This window comes from Staurois parvus, unplaced genomic scaffold, assembly GCF_062004578.1.
Source record: "Staurois parvus isolate SC_StPar_1 unplaced genomic scaffold, SC_StPar_1.0 ptg000051l, whole genome shotgun sequence".
Taxonomy (NCBI): Eukaryota; Metazoa; Chordata; class Amphibia; order Anura; family Ranidae; genus Staurois; species Staurois parvus.
The window spans coordinates 780557-806365 of NW_028317847.1; the positions used below are offsets into that span (position 1 = coordinate 780557).

Below are 25809 nucleotides of genomic sequence, written 5' to 3' on the forward strand. Positions count from 1 at the left end.
CCCGGACCCTGCCTTCACTATATCTGGTCTCCCCGGACCCTGCATTCACTATATCTGGTCTCCCAGGACTCTGCGTTCACTATATCCGGTCTCCCCGGACCCCGCATTCACTATATCTGGTCTCCCCGGACCCGGCATTCACTATATCTGGTCTCCCCGGACCCTGCATCCACTATATCTGGTCTCCCAGGACTCTGCGTTCACTATATCTGGTCTCCCCGGACCCCGCATTCACTATATTTGGTCTTCCCAGACCCTGCATTCACTATTTTATTTATTTATTACAGGTACTTATATAGCGCTGTCAATTTACGCAGCGCTTTACATATATATTGTACATTCACATCAGTCCCTAACCCTCAAGGGGCGTACAATCTAAGGTCCCTAACTCACATTCATATACAAGGGCCAATTTACATAGGATCCAATTAACCTACCAGCATGTCTTTGGAGTGTGGGAGGAAACCGGATTACCCGGAGGAAACCCAGGCAGGCACAGGGAGAACATGCAAACTCCAGGTAGGAGGTGCTGTGGCTGGTATTCGAACCAATGACCCTAGTACTGCCAGGCGGAAGTGCTAACAATTTTAGCAACTGTGCTGCACTATATCTGCTCTCCCACAGTACACAGAACATGGAAATGCAATTATTTTAGTAAATATAATCTACTAAATACCTTTTCTCATCAGCAGCATATAGCAGTCTTGTGACATCAGCAGAGCACTGGTTAAAGCTTGTAGGAGAGGAGTTTTCTTTCTGCTCTATGAAGATGCAGAACCCCTGACCTCTGTCTGGACAGGGCTGATTGGCCCTGTGTTGATCATATGCACTCTCCCAACAACAAAAAAAACCTATCTAACAATACACCCCAAACTGAGCATTTGCAGAGTGACTCCACATGATAAGTCTTATCAGGAGATATGAGGGGGACACTGGAAGAAGGGGAGGAGCAGAGAAGTCAGGATCACACAGTCTGTGTACACAATGCAGAGGATTAACCCCTTAGGTTCCACAGTGAGTATAACAAGCATACTTTACTGCATATACAGACTGATTTTACTGCTGTGGGATTAGTAACACTTTAAAACTATACATTCTCACATGGTCCCTTTTCAGATCATCAGGTATAGCCGGTGAAATGCACAGAACATGGAAATGCAATTATTTTAGTAAATATAAACTGCTAAATACCTTTTCTCATCAGCAGTATATAGCAGTCTTGTGACTTTAGCAGAGCACTGGTTAAAGCTTGTAGGAGGAGTTTTCTTTCTGCTCTAGGAGGATGTGAAACCCCTGACCTCTGTATGGACAGTGCTGATTGGCCCTGTGCTGATCACATGCACCCTCCCAAGAAAAAAAAAACCTCTCCAGCAACACACACCAAACTGAGCATGTGCATGTGACCACGGGTTCAGTCTGTATCAGGTGGACATTTGAACAAGGGGAGGGACAGAAAAGACAGGATCAAACAGCCTTTTTACACAATGCAGAGGATTAACCCCTTAGGTTCCACAGTGAGTCTAACAAGCATACTTTACTACCAGGGGCGGGCTGACCATTTGGAAACTCGGGCACTGCCCGAGGTCAGTAGGGGGCCCCATGAGATGCCCCTGGTACCTTTTCCATAGGCTTTTTTGAGTTTGGGCAAGGACACAGGGGCCCCATGATCCCCTATTGCCCGGGGGCCCCATGAGTTGTCAGTCCGCCCGTTTACTGTGAGAATGTGAGGAATAGCAACATTTCCTAAATAAACCCTTTTATCCAGTTCTGGTGTTACATGGGGAGGGGGGGGCAGCTTAATGTTACCCCTTCAAAATACACTAAAATCTTTGCAAGTGGAAAAAATAACAGCAGCATCTACCTTCCCTCCCAGCTATTTTACAGTATTTTCTGTTCTCTGTCACAAACGTTGGACTTTAGGATACATACCGATACCTGGCAGGAATGGAATGCCGCAATCGGCCTCAACTTAAACGTCAGGTCATCCACATAATTGTGTATCAAGTTCCTGTGCTTTGCCACAATGTAATGTTCATTGGCTGACTGGAGCTAAGAAAACAAAAATCAATTACCTTCATGAGAAAGTAATATTAATGTGTTAAGAAACAACAAAGTCAACCAAGTGTACCCAAGAGCAGTCACCCACATCCACCAATTAATTGGAAAACGATGTACTTCTGCACACACTCGTGTGTTCCCACAGTTAGAGACAGACTTCAATGTATATGAATAGTGCTGTGCAGTACTACAAAGCTCAGCCAGTGTTCATCAAATGATATCACATCCCTGAACAATGGGCTCAAAACATATGCCGATACACCTCTTAGAAATATACTTTTCAAATTACAAATTCAAATAACAAATTATCCACATGTACCTACTCAGATATCCACGTGTACCTACTCAGATATCCACTTGTACCTACTCAAATATCCATGTGTACCTACTCAGATATCCATGTGTACCTACTCAGATATCCACGTGTACCTACTCAGATATCCACGTGTACCTACTCAGATATCCACGTGTACCTACTCAAATATCCATGTGTACCTACTAAAATACCCATGTGTACCTACTCAGTTATCCATGTGTACCTACTCAGATATCCATGTGTACCTACTCAGATATCCACGTGTACCTACTCAGATATCCACGTGTACCTACTCAGATATCCATGTGTACCTACTCAGATATCCACGTGTACCTACTCAGATATCCACGTGTACCTACTCAGATATCCACGTGTACCTACTCAGATATCCACGTGTACCTACTCAGATATCCACATGTACCTACTCAGATATCCATGTGTACCTACTCAGATATCCACGTGTACCTACTCAGATATCCACGTGTACCTACTCAGATATCCACGTGTACCTACTCAAATATCCACGTGTACCTACTCAGATATCCACGTGTACCTACTCAGCTAGAAGGTCGTAATGGCGCACAATGAAAACCTGTGGCTTTGTGTAACTAAAAGGCAGGCTTGTCCACCCACTGGCTTGTATACAAATTTTGGGCAATTTTTAGACATTTTGCCAAGGCACCCCAGTTGAGAAAGGCTGCACTATATTGCCAAATGTATTGGGCCCACCCTCCAAATCATGTGATTCAGGTGTTCCAATCACCTCCATGGACACAGGTGTATAAAATCAAGCACCTAGGCATGTAGACTGCTTCTACAAACATTTGTGAAAGAATGGCTCACTCTCAGGAGCTCAGTGACTCCAAGCTTGGTACCGTGATAGGTTGCCACCTGTGCAATAAGTGCATCCATGAAATTTCCTGGCTACTAAATATTCCACGCTCAACTGTTATAACAAAGTGACTGCGCACCAGTGCACAAAGCAAGGTCCACAAAGACATGGATGAGCGAGTTTGGGGTGGAGGAACTTGACTGGCCTGCACAGAGTCCTGACCTCAACCCGATAGAACACCTTTGGGATGAATTAGAGCGGAGACTGCGAGCCAGGCCTTCTCGTCCGACATCAGTGCCTGACCTCACAAATGTGCTTCTGGAAGAATGGTCAAACATTCCCATAGATACTCCTAAACCTTGTGGACCGCCTTCCAGAAGAGTTGAAGCTGTTATAGCTGCAAAGGGCGGGCCAACTCAATATTGAACCCTATGGACTAAGACTGAGATGCCATTAAAGTTCATGTGCGTGTAAAGGCAGGGGGCCAATACTTTTGGCAATATAGTGTATCTTAAATATACATACATATTTCTGTAGCATCCACTAGGTGGGGCAAGTGTGAGATAAATGTATTTCTGGCTCACAGTAGTGAGTGAGCCTGAATTATTGTGGGTTAATTGTAAGATCGGGCTGAGTGACTCAGCAGGTTGGGATTTTATAGCCTCCACCTGGTTCTGGAGGTCCATGGAAGTTTCCAGAAGCCAGTGAGCGAAGTCTGACCACTCCCAGGCTAAGAGACCCTGGTAGTGTGGTAGGACTAGCCCATAAATATGAGACAGCCATACTAGCAGAGGAGTCGGGTGGAAGATAGATTGCTGAGAGGTGTTGCTGTGTAGCCTGGGAGGGAACCATGGAGGAGGGGGGTTCTGCTTCCAGGCTGGAAGCTGAAGAGAAACTGAAAGAGGGAGCTCCACTGCCCTGCAGTCCACTGGGGAAGGACAGTCTGCATAGCTTGGAGACGATCCAGACCAGCTAGAAGGTTTGAAAGCAGTTCTATCGACAGCTGCAGGACAAGAACAGTGTGAGTACCTCTACACCCCCAGGACCTAAAAGGGAGAAGTCTGCTGAATGCAAGTTCTGGCAAAGGTTCCGGGGACAGTTCATAGCTTACCCAATCCCTTGTCCTGGGATCAGATACCGTAGCCAGGTGGGCTGGTATTCTGTGCACTAAGCGGACCAAAGTTCCTACACATTGTCACGTTGCTTGGTAGATACTAGAGAATCCACTCAGGGGACATCAAACTCCTAAAAGGGGGATTACTCTACTAAGGACTGTGATGGTTCCTGGTGAAACGCAGTTAAGTATCTGTCTTTTTTCTTTTACATGTGTTAGAGCAGGAAACGTCCTCATTCTGCCATTTCTTCAAAGAAATTGGGCATCTCATAACCTGTTTACCCTGTCCAAGTTTAACCCCTAATAAAACAAAAGAACCCAAGCCCATGGACTGGTTCTTGTGTCTGGAAAATGTGTGTTGCTTGGCATTGCAGGAAAATAGGGGGACCCAGAACCAGCAGCTCCCAAGAGGATATTGCTACATGTATACCCAATCATCTATGTCCTTTCATTACAGAGTTGTTGGTAAAATCAGATTGTAATGTGCATGGCCAGCTGTGCCTGGGGCAGGCGTTTTTTGGGAAGTGGACCACTTACCTCATACAAGCACCGCTCTCCTCCTTCTTTTATACAGCTATCCATGGATGTCCAAAGCTTTATTTGGGTCACCAAACTTGTGTATACAGTAAAACAAGAGATTCCAAATTTCCTGCACAATGCAATTTAAAAGGTAAATAGACATTCCAGAAATGGATGATTGATTATGAGAGGGCCAGGCCACCCAAAAAGTGAGATTTCAGTTCTTGGTAAATACTAGAGAAGGAAACCATCTGACATTTTTTTCTGTCTTTTAGGGACTCTGTTGGTGAGTTCTGGGCACCAAGTATCCGAGTCTGATTTGTCTATTATCAGGGGCTCCCACTGTCCCTGTTGGATTTTGACATACTTTCTATTATGGATAATGTAACAGGAGAAGCTGGAACACACAACGGTGGACAGGAACACCAAAAACTCCCAGATGGACAGGGAGAAAGTCAGGAATTATGGCAGGAAGATCTTGCTGTTGGGAGTTTTTAAGACCTATATGAAGGTGTGGGTTGACCTTTAACTAAAATATCACTTTTGGGTGGACTGGTGGCTTGTCAGTTCATTACAATGATATCAAACATCTCCAACCAGATACTGCAGAGTATAAAAACAGACACTTTACTAGATGGCAAATTTACAAAAATCAGATACAAGTTGACTCAAGACAAAGACATGTCAAGATTTGCCAAGCAGCCAAGAGACACCAAACTTTTGTGAAACACTGCATATTCTGGTGTCAGTGAAATAAAGTAAGCTCCATTCTGGTGTCAGTGAAATGAAACAACCACCACCGCTGGTGTCAGTGAAATCAATTAGGCCACATTTTTTGTGTCAGTGAAATAAAATAATAAATAAATAAAAGAAGGAAGAACAGACAGAAAAATGAAAGGAGAGTATGAAGTATAAAATTAAAGAAGGGAGAAGGAAAAGAAAGGGAGGAGAAACAAAGAAAGCACAGAATGATGGAAGGAGAGGAAGAAGAAAGATAAAAAGAAAAACAGGTAAGAAAAAGAAGCTAAGAAGGACAGAATGAAGGAAGAAAGTAAGTAGAAAAGGAAGGACTGAGGAGGAAGGAAGAACAAAAGAAAGTAAGGAAGAAGATAATAGGAAGGAAAGAAGAATGAGAAGGAAGGAAGGAAGGAAAAAAGGAAGGAAGGAAGGAAAGGAGGGGAGAAGGAAGGAAGGAAAGGAGGGGAGAAGGCAGGAAGGAAGGAAATGAGGGAGGGAGGAAGAGAGGATGGAAGGAAATGAGGGAGGGAGGGAGGAAGGAAGGAAGGAAGGAAGGAAGGAAGGAAGGAAGGAAGGGAAGGAAGGAAGGATGGGACGGAGGGAGGGAGGGAGGGAGGGAGGGAGGGAGAAAGGAAGGAAGGAGGAAGAAAGAAAAGGAGGGAGGGAGGAAGGAAGGAAGGGAAGAAGCAAGAGAGGAAGGAAAAAAGGGAAGGAGGAAGGAAGAAAGGAAAAAAGGGAGGGAGGGAGGGAGGGAGGAAGAAAGGAAAGGAGGGGAGAAGGAAAGAAGAAACGGAGGAAGGAAGGAAGGAAGGAAGGAAGGGAGGGAGGGAGGGAGGGAGGGAGGGAGGGAGGAAAGAAAGAAAGAAAGAAAGAAAGAAAGAAAGAAAGAAAGAAAGAAAGAGAAAGAAAGAAAGAAGAGGAGGAAGGAAGAACAGACAGAAAAATTAAAGGAGAGCATGAAGTATGAAATTAAAGAAGGGAGAAGGAAAAGAAAGGGAGGAGAAACAAAGGAAGCACAGAATGATGGAAGGAGAGGAAGAAGAAAGATAAAAAGAAAAACAGGTAAGAAAGAAGCTAAGAAGGACAGAATGAAGGAAGAAAGTAAGTAGAAAAGGAAGGACTGAGGAGGAAGGAAGAACAAAAGAAAGTAAGGAAGAAGATAACAGGAAGGAAAGAAGAATGAGAAGGAAGGAAGGAAGGAAAAAAGGAAGGGAGGGAGGAAGGAAGGAAAGGAGGGGAGAAGGAAGGAAGGGAGTGGAGAAGGCAGGAAGGAAGGAAATGAGGGAGGGAGGGAGGGAGGGAGGAAGGAAGGAAGGAAGGAAGGAAGGAAAGGAAGGAAGGGAGGGAGAAAGGAAGGAGGGAGGAAGAAAGAAAAGGAGGGAGGGAGGGAGGAGAGAAAGAATGAACGAAGGAAGGAAGGGAAGAAGCAAGAGAGGAAGGAAAAAATGGAAGGAGGAAGGAAGAAAGGAAAAAAGGGAGGGAGGGAGGAAGAAAGGAAAGGAGGGGAGAAAGAAAGAAGAAACGGAGGAAGGAAGGAAGGAAGGAAGGAAAGAAAGAAAGAAAGAAAGAAAGAAAGAAACAAAGAAAGAAGGGAGGAAGAGAGGGAGGGAGGGAGGGAGGAAAGAAGGAAGGAAGGGTAATGCGCTCCCCCAGAAGGACAATGAGCAAGTTAACTGCTTCCCTACAACCCTGTAGCAGAACTACTGCTTCAGGGCTGTGCAAAATCTTGTATATATACTCTACGCGTGCCACCATTGGCAGCTACAGCTGTTGATCACTGGGTCCTGGTCGGAGATATCCCGCCAGCACCCGGCAATCGCAGAAGAACACTGACAGGTGAAAGGTCTGTATGTAAACAATACAGATTTCTCCCCTGTCAGCACCAGCATGCTGCTTTGTATTGCTCTGCATAGCAGAGCAATACAAAGCAGCATGCTTATATAGAAAAACATACACAGCACACATAGTAAAACAGTACACAGTTAACCCTTTGATTACCCCAGATGTTAACCCATTCCTGCCCAGTGTCCTTAGTACAGTGTGTGTTTTTTATTAGCACTGATCACTGTATTAGTGTCACTGGGAATGTCAGTGGTAGTTAGTCAGTTCCCCCCAGTGTCAAAATGCCCACCGCAGTCCCACTATATGCTGCTGATCGCTGCCATTACTAATATCAAAAAAATAATTCCAGTATATATACCGCCATTTGTAGACACTATAACTTTCACAGAAACCAATTCATTTACACGTATTGGGATTTTTTTGCAAAGACATGTAGCAGAATATATTTTGGCCTAAATTTATGAAGAAATTCGATTTTTAAAAAAAGTTTTATTGGATATATTTTATATCAAAAAGTCAAAAATATTGGGGGTTTTTTTTCAAAATGGTTGGTCTTTTTTTGACTATAGCGCAAAAAATAAAAAACACAGAAATGATCAAATATCACCAAAAGAAATCACCATTTGTGGAAAAAAAGGACATACATTTCATTTGGGTGCAGCACTGCATGAGTGCACAATTGTCAGATAAAGTAACACAGCACCATATAACAAAAAATGACCTGGTCAGGAAGGGGGGGGGGGGGGTGAATCCTCTGGAGGGCAAGTGGTTAAATAATTAATTTCATTCTTTCAGCAATCAAACTTTCCTATTCTAAAATCTGCAGCAAGTTACTGTCTGCCCGTATACACTTTTTGTGTAAATAAAAGTTACAATAAAAATCTTTTAGAAATTGTATCAAATGTTTAAGCGATACACAGGGGCGGACTGACCATTTGGAAACTCGGGCACTGCCCGAGGGCCCGGGGTCAGTAGGGGCCCCATGAGATGCCCCTGGTACCTTTTTCATAGGCTTTTTTGGGTTTGGGTAAGGACACAGGGGCTCCATGATCCCCTATTGCCCGGGGGCCCCATGAGTTGTCAGTCCGCCCCTGGCCATACATACCAGTCCAGCCTGCATTGTGCATGGAAAGGGCCAGCAAACAGCACCGGGGAAAGGGATATCAATGTAGTCAGTAGAGGGAAGATTTTATACAGCATCTTCATCATCCTGCTTCTTGTACAGCCGAGATGTGAGAAGGATCTGATCGCAGAGTCACGCCACAAGTCACAAGAATCAGTTTGTTGCCGCTTAATTGCTTACATGGTCTCCATCATGTGTTACCATCTGTTTCATTCTGGCCAATGTCTAGCTGTGATTCTACAAGTATGGAAATACTCAGACAAGGTCAATATTGTGTGTCTCCTGTGAAGACGCTTCAGCCTCATGTCAATGTATTTTCACACTTCACCCACTTCTGAAATGTGTGATAAAGCAGCAGTTATAAAAGGCACAGATGAAAGAATATGTAAACCCAACATTTCATATACCATGTACTTGTATGACAAAGTATCCTGTTCTCTTTGTATTGCTTTCTTTGTGTGAAATTCGTGGTGTTCCTGCCAGTCTCTCTGCTTAAAAACTGACCACACTAAGCATGAGAGCACAGCGTGGTCAGTTCTCTGACTGTGCTGGGAACTCAACCTGCTCTCCTCCAAGGATCAGACTTGTCTTGACACGCCCCCCCCCATTCACTGGGAAGATCAGTGCACTGCTGTCTCTCCTCCTCCAGCTCTTATGCAGCTGAGAACAGTGGATATGGGATCATTTTTAAAAGGGAAAAAAGGTATTTATAATATTTTTTATATCTATACACAAATGTTTTGCCTTTCATTTCTATTGCAGGCTCCATGCACACTACCGTTTTTTATAAATTCACAAAATGCTAGAAAAAATGCTGGATGAGAACGGCTGATAATAGCATTTTTTGTGCCAGCTTGTAGTAGCATTTAGGAGTTTTTAGGAGTGTTAGCATTTTTACAGCGCATGAAAAAATAAAAAGCAGAAAAAAAGCTGTTAGGAGCATTCAGTGTTTTTTCTACTTGTAAAACGCTCCCAAAATGCTACAAAAACAATTTTTTTCTGCTCCTAAACGCTGAAGCTTGAAAAGTGCTTCTAGCATTAAATAGTGTCCATGGACACATAGAATAACACGAGTAGATTCTAGGAACAGAAAAAAATGCTCAGAATAGCTTCTAGGAGCTTATAAAAACACTTGTATGCATGGAGCCTGAAGCTGAATAGGTTGTTTTACAAGGTGCAGGGTTACAATCACGTAAATGCAGCTCTCTCATCATTAATGCATCATCAGATGTATTTTTTAAATACCATCAGTGTAAGTACCTGAATCTAACCTGATATCAGCCTCTTGGAGCCCATTTACAGCAGGGCTGGAGAATGGGAGGAAGAAACAGCTGAAGTAGCCAATCCATTTATGTGCTGCCATAAGCATGCTGATAGGAGAAGAGAGCAGAGTGACAGAGAGATAAGCTCACTGCTATGCTGCTTCTCCTATTCCTGTCCAATCACAGGCTTCGGTGGGTCCAGGATGACCTGGTCTTAGAGGAAGTGGGTTTAATGATGTTAGCCATCATACTGAGGACATCTAGTGGCACAAGAAAGCACTGCGGGGAAACTCTTGTTATTTTTTGCTGGAGTTCTGCTTTAGGATTATATTTTAAGGCAAAAGAACAACATGGCAAACGTTATAAATAAAACCTATTTTGTGTCTTTTAACTTACAAACATCATTTCGATAGCTCTAGATAATCATGCAAAGCTGAGTATATTTATTATTATCATTAATATTATTGTTTGCTGGTTGATTTCCAAAGTTTCCTAGAAGCATTTTCACATTACGGAAGTAGCAGTAGACTACAATTTTTAAGAGATACAATATAAAACAGATGGAACAAAACGTTTTTCTATGTCAATCTATTATTATTTTACAAACAAACATTTACTATAGGTACATCTATAACATTCAGTTTTCACAAAGCAAGCCAGGAACCACCTGCATGGTTGTGTGACAACCTGAGTACAAATACCTAAACCAGACAGACTCTGTTACAAGACAAGGATGAATGTCCCTCATCTGGAGTCATTCTGCAGTGTGTGTATTCTGATCTCTCTGGTCAGTTTCCTGGAAAAGATGTAATAAGTTGGGGATGGCATTTAGATCTCTTCACCTGCTGGGTTGCAATTGTAACTATTTATCTTTTAAATCCTGCAGTGGAATAGTAGCACATATAGCCAAAGACTTTGATAACAAAAAATGTTGTGTCTATGCCCATCAGCTCTTAGACATCATGCTGACTGACTATACAGCTAACACCAGGGCTTTGTTTTTCATAGAATAGGTGCAGGAACTCCCACTTCTGATTCACCTTTGTCTCTGCCTCCTACCCACCTCCAAGGACCATCCCTTGGTTCCACCCTCTACCCACCTCCGAGGACCGTCCCTTGGTTCCACCCTCTACCCACCTCCAAGGACCATCCCTTGGTTCCACCCTCTACCCACCTCCAAGGACCGTCCCTTGGTTCCACCCTCTACCCTCCTCCGAGGATCGTCCCTTGGTTCCACCATCTACCCACCTCCAAGGACCATCCCTTGGTTCCACACTCTACCCTCCTCTGAGGACCGTCCCTTGGTTCCACCCTCTACCCACCTCCAAGGACCGTCCCTTGGTTCCACCCTCTACTCACCTCCGAGGACCGTCCCTTGGTTCTACCCACCTCCGAGGACCGTCCCTTGTTTCCACCATCTACCCACCTCTGAGGACCGCCCCTTGGTTCCACCATCTACCCACCTCCGAGGACCGTCCCTTGGTTCCACCCTCTACCCTCCTCCGAGGACCATCCCTTGGTTCCAACCTCTACCCTCCTCTGAGGGCCGTCCCTTGGTTCCAGCCTTTACCCACCTCCGAGCACCATCCCTTGGTTCCACCCTCTACCCACCTCTGAGGACCGTCCCTTGGTTCCACCCTCTACGAACTTCCGAGGACAGTCCCTTGGTTCCACCCCCTACCCTCCTCTGAGAACCGACCCTTGGTTCCACCCTTTACTCACCTCCCAGTACAGCTTCTTTTAGAGAATAAAGAATCAAGTATCATTTTATGGTGCTAAGTAATTTGTATAGAATGTGTTAGTCATAATAAAAAAAGCAGTAAAATAGATCTACTGCAGCCAGAAGCAACAATCCCCCCAGCAACAATAGATCCACCCAGCAACAATAGACCCCTGGCAGCAACAACATATCTCCCAGCTACCAGCATCAATAGCCCCCCAGCAGCCAGCAATAATAGACTCTTCCCTCAGCAATAGATCTCTCCCAGCAACAGATGACTCCCTAGATTTTAAGACCCCCTAGCAACAATAGATCCCCCACCAGCAACAATAGATCATCCCATGCAAAAATGGATCCCCTTAAGAAACAATAAATCCCCTGGCTGCCAGCATCAATAGACCCCCAGCACACCCCAGCACCCCTTGCAATTACATACATTCAGTGCTTGAGGTGCCGGAACTGCTTTCCTCCACGTTCCTGCTGAAAGAAAGCCCTGGCTTAAACAAAGCAGACATCTACAATGCAATATTGTAACAGAGGCACAACAATTGAAAATCACTGCTTATCTGAAGAGCAGAGGGGAGAACAAGAACACACCACAAACACTGTAGGTCATCACACCCTAATGGAGACATGCAGTTTTGCAATATGTCCACTAGATGTCCCCATATAATAACAAACAATGCAGATATATTGTATAATTCTTTTGATTGGATGGATTGTAGGCAGAGAGATTATTGTTGGAGTGACAGTTTAATTTGTATGTGCGCTGCCCAAAACACAAAGTCAGTTGGGAATGGGGAAATGAATTCAACCTAATAACATAATGAATGAATACATATTAATTAATTACAGTATATTAAACTGACAATAGCCAATCTTCTGACATAGAAGAATAATAGAACTTCCGAAAATACAAATCAATTCAGAACAATGAATATATGCTCTCCGAAACTAACAAACAGTTTTGAAAAAGAATAATTCTAACACAATGATTATGACAAAACAAAATTATTTACTTAACTACTTCAAGTCCGGACACTTTCATGCGCTTTCAGTCGAGGCCAATTTTCAGCTTTCAGCATTGTCACACTGAGTGACAAGTACTCAGTCATGCAACACTGTACCCATATGAAATTGTTATCCTTTTTTGAGACAGATAGATCTTTTGGTGGTATTTTATCACCACTGGGTTTTTTAGTTTTTGCTATATAAATGAAATTAAAAAAAAAAAAGTTTGATAAAAAAATTATTTTTTGTTATAAAATTTTGCGAATAAATAATTTTTCCTGCTACATTTCTGCTACATTTTTGGGGCAAAAATAACCCAAACTGGGTATATTATTTAGTCTGTGTGAAAGCTATAGAGTCTACAAACTATGGGATATTTATCTGAAAATTGAGCAGTTGAGACGCTAAAATGCCGGACACGGTATGATGTATGGCAGTGATCAGGATACTGATGATCAGGGTGCTGGTATGGCAGTGATCAGGACATTAGCATGAGGTATAGCGGCGATCAGGATGCTAGTTTGGCGGTGATCAGGATGTTGGTATGGGGTATGGCGGTGATCAGGATGGCGGTATGGAGTATGGTGGTGATCAGGATGCTGGTATGGGGAATTGCGGTGATCTGGATGCTGGTATGGGGTATGGCGGTGATCAGGGTGATGGTATGGGGTATGGCAATGATCAGGGTGCTGGTATGGTGTATGGTGGTGATCAGGGTGATGGTATGGGGTATGGCGGAGATCAGGATGCTGGCATGGCATATGGGGTGATCAGGATGCTGATATGGGGTATGGCGGTGATCAGGATGCTGGTATAGGGTATGGCAGTGATCAGGACGCTGATATGGTGTATGGTGGTGATCAGGATGCTGGAACACATTATAATTATACAGGTTCTAGGGCTAATTTAATGCAGATAAGGCACCAAGTGAGTTTAATTACTACCTTAATCAGCTACCTGCTCAGAACCTGTGTAATTAATATGTGTTCAGTTTTAAGGGGATGAGGTGGCAACCCTAGGCATATGGGGTGATCAGGATGCTGGTATGGTGGTGATCAGGGTGCTGGTATGGGGTATGGTGGTGATCAGGGTGCTGGTATGGGGTATGGTGGTGATCAGGGTGCTGGTATGGGGTATGGTGGTGATCAGGGTGCTGGTATGGGGTATGGTGTTGATCAGGGTGCAGGTATGGGGTATGGCGGTGATCAGGATGCTGGTGTGGGGTATGGTGGTGATCAGGATGCCAGTATGGGGTATGGCGGTGATCAGGGTGTTAGTATGGCGGTGATCAGGACATTGGTATGGTGTATGGTGATGTTTTTGTGCGCATTGGGACAGGTGTCAGGGCTGGCTGCATTTTATATTGTCCCTACACTGGGGGACAGCCTGACAGGCTGCTGTACACTCACAGGCTACTGGATCACATCTCTCTGCTCTCACAATGACAACAGAGAGAAGCAATCTTTAGTTTCACTATGCTATGTTTACTATGTGATTGCTGTGACTGGACACAGCAACACCATGTGATCGCCCGGGCACAGCGGTAAAGTGATCCTCTGGGTCCAGGTGATATACCGATCCCCATGCTCCCGGGTACGCACTGTGTGAGCCACACAGGAACTGCCGATGCAAGCTGACATACAGGTACACACATCAGCACAGCTTCTCGTCCGCCATCTATAGTCTATGGTCGGATGGGAAGAGGTTAAAAAATGGACTCGAAACAAAACATCTCTAGTGGGCAGCGCATAAATATATCTACAACAAGGAAAATGTAAAAAAACAAAAGATAAAAGGACCTACAAAGTTTGGCTACTGGCTATGAAACAGAAAGGAGGAAAACCAGAAATACATGTTTTCCAAGGTTTATCCTGCCAGTGGGAGCGCACTAAGAGATAGCAATCTACCTAATTCAGAATTGGTTCCATTTGAAACCCCCCCCATCCATATCTCATGCTCCTCAATTTATAAAGATATGGATGAAGGCTGGACTTTAACCCTTAGCCAATCAACCCTGGGGATGGTTCTGTCTTCTGAACTGGCCAGTGTTAAATGGGCCATGAATGGTTCTGATGGCCGGGTTTCTTGACACCAGCTCATGACTCCGATCATGACAAGACCAATTATTATTCTTATTATACAGTATACTATATTTATATTACTTTACAATATAAAGGGAGACATTACAGTTACAATACAATTTGGTACAAGAGCAAACAGAGGGCCCGGCTCGTTAGAGCTTACAATCCACTTGGATGTCATGAGCAGGCTCCATACAACTCCCTCAAGGGTTCTGTATACCCAACACATACTACTTTACATCTCTCTGCATCAAATATTTTAGATTTGATGAGAGATTAAGGCTCTATGCACATTAGAAGTTAAAAAAAACACTGGGAAAACGCTGGATAAAAAACATGTTTTTCCATTTTTGTGCCAGCGTTCTGCCAGCGTTTAGCAGTGTAGCTGGTTGTTAAAGAGCTGACCGGTAAGCCAGCCATCATGTCCTTGGCAACCAATGCCTCTTCAATTGTTAGCAGAACTCCCCACTGACAGCTGAATGTAAGAAAAAGAATTGCCAACAATTAGAATTCAAGAAAAAAAAAAAACAGCGTGTCCCCCCAATCCTTTCAGGTCTAGTATGAATCTTAAGGGCCACCCCAGAAAAAGGAGGGGGGTGACATCACTGGGGGGGGGGCCTGCCCTTAGTTTATTTAGCGGCAGGAGGCAGAGGAGCTGTCAGACAGTGGAATCCAGTGTCGGGTGTAGAGCTCTTTTTTTTGGGGGGGGGAGTCGGTGGTGGCAGTATTCATCATGCATGACACTCGATTTACTTCGGGGGACATTGTTGGTTTTTTTCTTAATAAAGGACTTGTCAAAAACTGTCTCTGTGTTTTTATTTTAACACTTTTTTTGGTGAATGAGTAGGGGTACAATGTACCCCATACTCATTCACATGGGGAGATCTTGGGGCCCCATGCTTCCAGATTCCAATTGGTCATTCCCTGCAGACCCCCACAACCACCGCCCAGAGTTGTGGGGAAGAGGCCCTTATCCCCATCAGCATGGGGACAAGGTGCTTTGAGGGGGGAGCCCCAAAGAACCTGACCCAATGTTGAGGGCATGTGGCCTGGAATAGTTCAGGAGAGGGGGCACTCGCTCACCCCCCTCCCTCCATACTTCTATTTGCTTCTAGAGGCAGAAAAAAAAAATGCTCAAAGGTTGCAGCCAGGAGACAAAATATATTCCTCTGATCTTTGACATAAAATCAATGGATGGTAGACAGTTCAAAGTATTCTATGTGTACAGGCCTCCACCGTGCTGGGCTTGAAGATGAAACAGCTAGAGGTTCACTTTTAGGCTCTGTAAGGTGACAGTTTATCTGTAAGGATGGGAGAATGTCATTGACATCTAGGTCCCTGGAAATGCTTAGGGGTCCCCGCTCAGGCTGCCGAAGTCCATGTGGAGAGGATGCCACTGAATTATGAGGGTGCAGACTGGGACTGAGCCCACCCAGACTCCAAGCACACAGTGAAGATGAAGTATGTTGGGTTTACTTTTTCTTTAACATCTTAGAAGTGGAAGCAGACTCAGCTTGTCCATCAAGGCCACACCCCTCCCATGGGGGCGTGGCCTCAATAGAGCAAGCTGAGTCTGCCTCCACTTGTTAACATCATAGCCGGGTGAGATGTGTGGCTCCTGGGACACCTCTCTTCATCTTCATTGGCATGTAGCTGACATTGTTGGTCTACAGGCCTGCGCTTTCCTTTAAAATTCTAATTTGAGAGTATCTGTCTCCTTCCATTACTGGAATTAAGTGAATAATGTATTTTTAATACCAGTGAATTCAAATATATCTGCAATCATACTACATTTTACAGGTTATATCATATCTCAACTATTGGTAAAATTACCCACTTCAATAATTCCATTACACCTCCTCCTATATAAAAATGAAAGAAAAAATTAGAATGTGGTCTTAATCATTTTTACATATGCTAAGATGGTAAAGAATATGTAAACCCCCCAATCATATTCCTGATATGTGCTTGCTGTACTATGTACTTGTACGAAAAAGTATCCTGTTCTCTTTGTATTGCTTCCTTTGTGTGAAATCCCTGGTGTTCCTACCAGTCCCTCTGCTTTCCTAATAAAAACTGACCACACATGTTATGAGAGCACAGTGTGGTCAGTTTTCTAGCTGTGCTGGGAACTTAGTGTGCTCTCCTCCAATGATCAGACTTGTCCTGCTCCTTGAAGCTTACAATCTAAGAGGGAGGAACTGGTGGTACAAAAGGTAATAACTGTGGGGGATGAACTGATAGGAGAAATAGAAGATTTGGTTACCAGATGAAGGCAGGATAGGCTTCCCTGAAGAGGTAGCTTTTCAGAGATTGCCTAAATGTGGGAAGAGTAGTCAATAGTCAGATAGATTGTGGTACAGAGTTCCAGAGGATGGGGGAGGCTCTGGAAAAGTCCTGGAGACGAGCATGGGAGAAGGAGCCAAGGGAGCTAGAAAGCAGGAGGTTGTGGAAGGAGCAGAGAGGACAGGTTGGGTCAGGGGTGGACTGACCACTCATGGGGCCCCTGGGCAATAGGGGATCATGGGGACCCTGTGTCCTTGCCCACACTCAAAGCACACCCAAAAAAGCCTATAAAAGGTACCAGGGGCATTTCATGGGGCCCCCTACTGACCCCGGGCCCTCAGGCAGTACCTGAGTGCTCGAATGGTCAGTCCGCCCCTGGATTTGTTTGATATTTGAGACAAGATTAGTGATGTAGCTCGTGGCAGAATTGTGAATGCATTGTATGCGGTTTGGCATTGGCAACAGTTAACACCCTTTAAAACCGAACACCTATTAATTACACAGGTTCTGACGGTTTGGGTGATATTTGGAGACAAGATTGGTGATGTAATTTGGGGCGGAGTTATAAATGTCTTTATATGTTATTGTTAATGTTTTGAATTTTATCCATTGGGCAATGGGAAGCCAGTGGAGGGATTGGCAGAGAGGGGTGGCAGATATGGACTGGTTGGTAAGGTGGATGAGTCTGGCAGCAGCACTCAAACATATGAACTAATTACAGGTTAGGCAGGTTTGCCGCAAAAGTTCAGGTAATAGGATCAGAGTAAAAAAGATGCATGTATTTGCCAATGTAAATAGTTTTATCATTATATCCCGGTGATCCTGATATGAGATTGGTTTACTGTAACTGTAAGTTTCAAATTACTTTGTTTAGTGATTTCCAAAATTTTGATTTTGTGATTGCGTGTGATGCTAGATCATTAAATGTTTTAGAATTTATTAAATGTGTTGCATTTTTTTTACGTTTGCACTGCCATGGCCAGCTAATCCGGCTAGGAGATCACCTTTTTTTAGACCTCATGCACACTGGACATTTTTAAAGCTGCTGTTTGGGGCATCTGGCGTTATTTTTTTTTTCCTGCCTCTAAAAGCACTCCATGTTAGCTTATGTTTCCATACACATATAGACGTTTAAAGGTGTTTAGAGGCAGAAAAAAAACTCCCTGCCAAGGTGTCCAAGAGCAGCAGGGTTTTGGCAGAAAAAACGCTTACTGTGTTTTACCACTCCACTTTTTGCTATACGGTGCTGGTTTATTTTAACTGACAATTGCGTGAGCATGCAACGCTTTACATAACTGAAATTTCTATCATTTCTTTCCCCCAAACAGAGCTTTTATTGGTGATATTTGATCACTTCTGTGTTTTTTATTTTTTGTGCTATAAACAATAAAAGACTGACAATTTTAGGGAAAAAGACTTTTTTTTGCTTTCTGCTATAAAACATTCAATAAAAAAATTTAAAAATAAAATTTCTTCATGAATTTAGGCCAAAATGTATTCCACTACATATTTTTGGTAAAAAATCCCAATAAGCACATATTGATTGGTTTTGCGCAAAAGATATAGGGGTTTATTTACTAAAGCTGGAGAGTCCAAAATCAGACTCCCTTCTGCATAGAAACCAATCAGCTTCTAACCTCAGCTTGTTCAATGAAGCTTTGGCAATGAAACCTGGAAGCTGATTGGTTTCTATGCAGAAGGGAGTCTGATTTTGGACTCTCCAGCTTTAGTAATTAAACCCCATAGTGTCTACAATCTATGGGACATATACTGGAATCTTTTTATATACTAGTAATGGCGGCGATCAGCAACTTATAGTGGGACTGCGATATTGCGGCAGACAGTCTGACACTAACTGACACATTGTGGGAAACAATCACAGTAATACAGTGATCTGTGCTAAAAATATATATTTCTGCTGTATTAAACGGCGCTGGCTGTGAAGGGGTTAACATCTAGGACAATCAAAGGGTTAAATATGTGCCTAATCAGTGTTTTACTGTGTGCTACAGTATATGCTGTTTTTACTAACAGATGTGCTGGATTGCATGCCCTGCTTTGCAGGGAAAGACAGTCCAGCACATTGCTGGTGATAGGACACAGCTCTGCCTTGATTGCATAGGCAGAGCTGTGTCCTGTCACTCTCCTCGACAATCAACAGGTGCCGGCGCTCATCCATACTTTAGTATATCACAGCTTCAAGCACAGGAGGGGTTCAATTCCTTCCACACACAATCCATAGTATGATTTCTGCAGAGGATCTATCTCATGCAGTCTTTATCTAAACGCTTCCCAACCGCCCTATAACAGAAATACTGCTACAGGGCGGCAGGGCTGCGCAAAATCACGTATATATCCATGATTTTGTATTTCCAGGTAGGTGGCGTGCGTGGCTACAGTTGTTGATCTCCTAGCCGGAGATTCCCTGCCGCCACCTGGCGATTGCCGAGGAACACTAACTAACTAAGGGGAGAGGTCTATGTGTAAACAATACAGATCTCTCCCGTCAGCTCCAGCACACTGCTTTGTATTGCTCTGCATACACTGTAAACCACAGCACACAGTAAAACACACAGTTAACCCTTTGATCGCCCCACATGTTACTTTAACTGAGAATTGCGCAGTCATAAAATTACATTTATTTCCTTTTTTCCCACAAATAGAGCTTTCTTTCAGTGGTATCTGATTACCTGTGCAGTTTTTATTTGTTTGCGCTATAAACAAAAAAAGACTGACGATTTTGAAAAAAAAACAATATCTTTTACTTTTTGTTAGAAAACATATCCAGTAAACAAATTTTAAAAATCAAATTTCGTCATAAACTTAGGCCAAAATGTATTCTGCTACATGTCTAAAAAAATTCTCAATGCGTGTAAATGAATTGGTTTTATGTGAACATTATAATGTCTTCAAATGGCAGTCTAGATACTGGAATACTAATACTAGTAATGTCGGTGATCAGCGACTTATAGCGAGACTGTGACAGGCATTCTGACACTGGGGGGAACTAACTGCCATTGACATCCCCCGTGACACTGATACAGAGGGGTTAACATCTGTGACAATCAAAGGGTTACCAGTGTGCTGTGTGTGATTTACTTGGGAAACATGCTGCTGTGTATTTCTCTGCTGTGCAGAGAAATACAGAGCAGCATGTTATTGCTGGCAGGAGAGAGACCTGTGTTGTTTACACACAGGTCTCTCCCTTGTCACTGTTTCAATGCAATCGCCGGATACTGACGGGGAATCTCCGGCTTTGACCTGGTGATTGACATCTGTAGCCGCCAATGGCAGCACGGGTAGGACAGTGTGTGCGCCCCCTACCCAGAAATGCAAATCATGTATATATATGTGATTTTGCGCAGCCCTGCTGCCCTGTAGCAGTTTTTCTGCTATAGAGCAGCAGGGAAGCGGTTAATCAGCGTTTTTTAACTGGGGCACAGAAAAATGTGGTAAAATGCGGCAAAGTGGTGTTATGGGGTTTTTTTAGCAAATTTAGCAAACTCCCAGCAGTTAACCCTTTGATCACCCCAGATGTTAACCCCTTCCTCCCAGTGCCATTAGTACAGCGTCAGTGCTTTTTTTTAGCACTGATCACTGTATTGGTGTCACTTGGGAAGTCAGTGACATCAAGTTAGTTCCCCTCAGTGTCAGAATGTCCGCCGCAGTCTCGCTATAAGTTGCTGATCGCCGCCATTACTAGTAAAAAAATGTTTAAAAATTAAAAATCCCAATATCTGTACCGCCATTTTTAAACACTATAACTTTCACGTAAACCAATTAATTTACACATATTGGGATTTTTTAGCAAAGACGTAGCAGAAAACATTTTGGCCTAAATTTATGACGAAATTTTTTTTTATTTTTTTACTGGACATGTTTAATAGCAAAAAGTCAAAAATATTGTTTTTTTCTCAAAGTTGTCGGTCTTTTTTTTTTATAGCGCAAAAAATAAAAACCGCACAGTCGATCAAATACCACCGAAGGAAAGCTCAATTTGTGGGGAAAAAAGGACATAAATTGAATTTGCTGTAATGCAAAAAATGGCCTGGTCAGGAAGGGAGGTAAATCCTCTGGAGGGAAAGTAGTTAAAGTGACTTTACACAGCTAACACTACCAATGGTATTAAAACGCTCAATGTGCATGTAGCCTTAGAGGATGGGCAGATAAATGAATGGTCTCTGAGGCTCTGATAGAAATGTACTCTCATTTTCGTTCATGCTGACAATGGTTTCACTAGGTAGGCAGTGATGGAAAATCTGTAACAAGTACAGAGGTAGAAATCTGACAGGGGTTCTAGCCTTCCCCTATTCTAGCCCCTTGAGGACCAAGGGACGTATTTGTCCCATGTTTTTAATTGCGTGTATCATCTGATTTAGAACTTAAAACTCTTTTTTTTTTTTTTGGTTTGAGTCAAAATATTAGTTCTTATCAACAAATGGATCTAGCTTTTTGCCAATTATTTCATGAAATGGCTTAGTTACAGCAACTGAAGTGTACGAACTTTAAAAACAAAAAAATTGATTCTTTTGGCGTTCCAAAATCTTACGGTCCTCAAAGGGCTAGAAGAAGAAAACTTTTGTATTTTGATCTATATTGCTGTTGGAGAGTGCTGCTTTCTGTTTTGTAAAATGTTGTCAGCAGGACAGAGAATGAGAATAAATATCTCTAAGGGCTCGTTCACATGAGCTTTGCTCTTGTAACCGCTTGCCTACTGGGCAGTTTCACCCCCTTCCTGTCCGGGCCAATTTTCGCACTTTGAATGACAATTGCGCAGTCATGCAACACCGTATGCATGTGAAATGTTTATCTTTTTTAAATAGACGTTTTTGTGTGGTATTTAATCACCATGTGTTTTTTCATTTTTTGCACTATAAATGAAAAAAAGCAAACATTTTGAAAAATAAAGGTTTTCTTGTTTCTAATATAAAATTTAGCATTTTTCTCCTTCACTGATGTGCATTGATGAGGCTGCACTGATAGGTAGCACTGATGGGCAGTGATAAGCAGCATTAATAGGCAGCACTGATAGGTAGCACTGTCGGGAACTGATGGGCAGCACTGTTGGGCACTTTTAGGGCTGCACTACACTGTTCAACAGGTAAAAAGTTTTGGGCATAAAATTAGCTAATCTTACATAATTTTGGGGTGCTGAAAACGAAAATGACCCTAAAAAATGTTGATTGGCTCTAGTTTCCATGATATATTCACCCATCTAATGACGTAAGCCATTCAAAATTATGATGCAACTTCAGCTGCATATTGCGCAATTGATACTGGTGACCAATAGAAAATTGCATGTATACTGAGATGATGCAATATTAGCCTTTAATTGCATCACTTCACTGCATAAAAGCTGCAGTATCTGTAGCTGATTGTAGTTCGACAGCGTCTTTACATTTCGTTTTATGCTTATATAGGCTACTCAGTAATGCCTCGAACTTGTGTGAATAAAGCAGATAATTTCTGCTATATCTGCGGTGAAATAACTTTTATCTCACAAAAAAGGAGGATAACAGGAATGATTAAGAAAGCCTACAACTTGTATTTTGGCTGCAAGATAGGAGACCAGGACAAGAGCTGGGCACCATATATATGCTGCAATTCTTGTGGGACGGCACTGGAGCAATGGTTGAATGGAAAAAAGGCATCTATGCCTTTCGCTGTGCTAATGATTTGGAGAGAGCCAACAGATCATGTTAGTAATTGTTACTTTTGTATGGTGCCTCCAATTGTAAAAGGGCTAAATAAGAAGAAAAAGTTATCTGTGCACTATCCAAATATTCCATCGGCAATACGTCCAGTTCCTCATGGAGAGGGGCTACCAATTCCTAAAGCACCAGAATCCTTCGTGGTTGAGTCAAGTGAGGAAGAACCTGAAGCGTGTAGTCACGTGCAGTTGTAAGAGATAGCCCTTTCCTCGAATACAAGAGAAAAGCCAAGAGAAGCAAAACCGACACAAACTGAAGACAAAACTAGTGAGAATCCTAAGTATTAAAATGATTCAACTTAGCTTATGGCTATAATTTTTCTTGGTAATCCTATGCAATATATTATGCCATTTAGGCTTTGTTATGTAGTCAATAGCACTTGCTTTATATTTGTGGAAAGACATCTATCTATATAATTATTGTGCATTATGTAGTCATTACGCCTATAGTAGAAAACTTTCCGTTTACAGAAAAACTAGAGCCAATTGACAAATTTAATTGTTATATTTGAACTCAGAATGTGAAATTCATTAAGAAATGGATCCTTTTGTTTCCAAAACTAGCAAAAAATAAAAATTTGTTGAACAGTGAATCAGGGCACTGATTATCAATGTAGATGTCTCCTTTGACAGTTGTCGGTTAGCGGTTACATTGTGACAGCGTGAGGAAAGTACTGGCGAGATCCGGCAAGTGTATTTACATGGTAATCAGCTGCGATTGGACACAACTGATCACGTGGTAAAAGGCGGTGTGATAGGCCTTTAACATGTCATGTTAAACCAAAGGATACAACGATCACAGACAAATAGAGCTTTCTTTAGGTGGTATTTAATCACCACTGTTTTATTTTTTTATTTTTGTGATATAAATGCAGCGCTAACCTTGTAAGGGCTGCTGTGTTGTGGGTACCCGTAAGCTTCTCACACAGACTTGCATCCAAAGACAGTGACCAGTCCATGGTCTTGGTTGTGTTGTTTTTTTTAGGGGAATTCAACTTGGATAGGGAAATAGGGATTATGGGATGCCCAGTTTGGCTTGAATCAATGGAAGGGGGACACTTCCTTCCTATGTACAAAGGCAGATTCTGGACTGTTCTTTTCCTGGAAGCCATCAGTCGTTGCAGATCAGTAGCAGCTTCCCTTCATGGGCGAGGAACTAGCAGCCCCGCAAAAATCAACTTGACTTCTCATAGCTACATGTAGAGATGTCTTCTCTCACCCTGTAGAGCTGCTCCCAGCTCCACAGCCTGCAAGCACTACCATCCCTCCTGGCTTCTAGGAAGATAAAGATAAAGGATTGAGCCCAGCGCTGTCCTTAGAAAGCTTGCTACATGTAGCAGTCTTTCCCCTTGTAGATCCCAGTGTGCTACTGTACTTACTCTGTCCACTCTGCTTCTTGCTGCTCCAGGTCCACAATCCCATTCATGCCTTACTGCTGAATGTATCCTCCCGAGCCAGCCCAAGCCCAACCCGGAGGCTGGCCACCCCTAATGCCAAAAGTCTCCTCAGCACCCCATCTTCCACCCAACACCTCTGTCAGTCTGACTCTCCTATATTTATGGGCCAGTCCACCACTCTACCAGGGCCTCCAAACCTGGGACTCCCATGAACATGCAGATCAAGTTGCCACCCCTTCCTGCTTACTTACTTCTGTAAGTTTCTATGGTCCTCCAGAGTCAGGAGGAGGCAATAGAGCCACAATCTGTTAAGTCATCCAGCTAACCTGCAATAACCAAACCTCACAGACTCACGCAATTACCATGAATCATAACAATGATTTTACCTACAATTCACTACACTATTCTAGTAGCACACTAGAGGATGCTACACTCCCCCCAAAAAAACAGCCATGTCCCCCTTGGCTGGAAAAATATGTACAAAAATAGCTCCTGAGCCCAGGAGATAGGGAATCCCATAAGCAAAAAAATGGAGAAGTAATGGGTACAAACTTGGAAGGGGATATGTACAAATAAATATTCAATATCAAATATATAGATAGACACAAGAATACACCTTTTGTTTTCAAAATGTAATTAAGGCATATGTACATTCTGAGTACTGATCTCTGTAGCCAGCAAGTTGTCAAACCAGAACATATATACATCCTGCCTGCAGCTCCCTGTGGCTAGCAAATATACTTTAAGTCAATATAGCTATCAAAAGTACTATAGGCAACATACTGTACATCCTAACTACAGCTCCCTGCAGCTAGCATATTTGTTAAGCATATATACACAAATCACATATTATCAATAGGCAAACTATAGACACATTTTTAATTTTTTTTAGTTGGAGCATCTCCCCCTAAAAGGAAGCGCTCCAGCATACTGTAGAAAATATTATAAAAAAAAAAAATCATAAAGTCCCAAATTTGAATAGAAGGACCGCCGTCCATGATGAACCTGCAAGGGAGAAAAGATACACAACCCTCTATATCATCAGTCTCTTTAATAATGTTATGAGCCTTACCACCAAATCTCTCCCACAATATCAAGCCATGGGAAGAAACAAAAACGATGGGTGGCATGCTTTGACCCAACAGCTCAACAAAGAAAAAGGGGTTTTCCCAAGCACTTTCACCAGTACAGCTCAAGGAAAGGTAGTCTGGTGACTTCTCCATTGGGACCCCATTCAGCCACCGAGTAGCTCCTGCTGGGCCAGTCGGCCTTAATGATGACCACTCGGTCCTTCTAGATGGCCCCTCCTCATCTCCACTCCAGCTGAATATCTTGAAAATGGACCAACACATCAAGGTTAGGAGACCCCCGTTGACACTTGGGAACATGCATATAGTCCCAAATCATTTCCTCTTCCCAATGAGAGTGGGAGGTCTAGATAGTGTCTATAACATCTATGGGGACAAATGGGAAGTCCAATCCCCACTCCAGTGCAGTTCTCCTTTGTACATCTCTTTGGAACCTGAAGAATCTAGGGAGCTCCTTGTATTTGCCCCATCCAGGTAGTACACAGGCCCGTGTAGACTGGATAATCCACAGTTTGTAGAGCCTGTTTCCTGCTCTTCATATCCCATGACCCCTCCCGGGTCCGATGATGGACGTGAGTTAAGTCTGGTTGGTTTAGTTGCTGTCTCTTTGCAGGAGTCGATGGTAGCTCTGCGTCAGCTGCTCATCCTGCCTGGTTGGGGTAATGGTCCTTTCCCCCCATCCTGCTTCGCCTCCAGATAGTCCCTCATGTAG

At 43.1% G+C, this 25809-nt stretch overlaps 1 protein-coding gene across 2 annotated transcripts in view; it reads right to left on the reverse strand.

The window, feature by feature from the left end:
• Positions 1-25809, reverse strand: part of LOC149470165 (uncharacterized) — a 43720-nt gene that overhangs the window by 12131 nt on the left and 5780 nt on the right. Inside the window, exons 1-3 of one of the 2 annotated variants that reach the window (XM_089666229.1) lie at positions 8525-8699; positions 4858-4969; positions 1930-2049 (exon numbers count right to left, since the gene is read on the reverse strand). In XM_089666229.1, coding sequence (XP_089522355.1) covers positions 1930-2049; positions 4858-4969; positions 8525-8628 — 336 coding nt within the window. In that variant the 5' untranslated portion in view covers positions 8629-8699. Of the gene's footprint in view, positions 1-1929; positions 2050-4857; positions 4970-8524; positions 8700-25809 lie in introns of those variants that run through there. The other variant, XM_089666230.1, reaches the window with a different exon arrangement.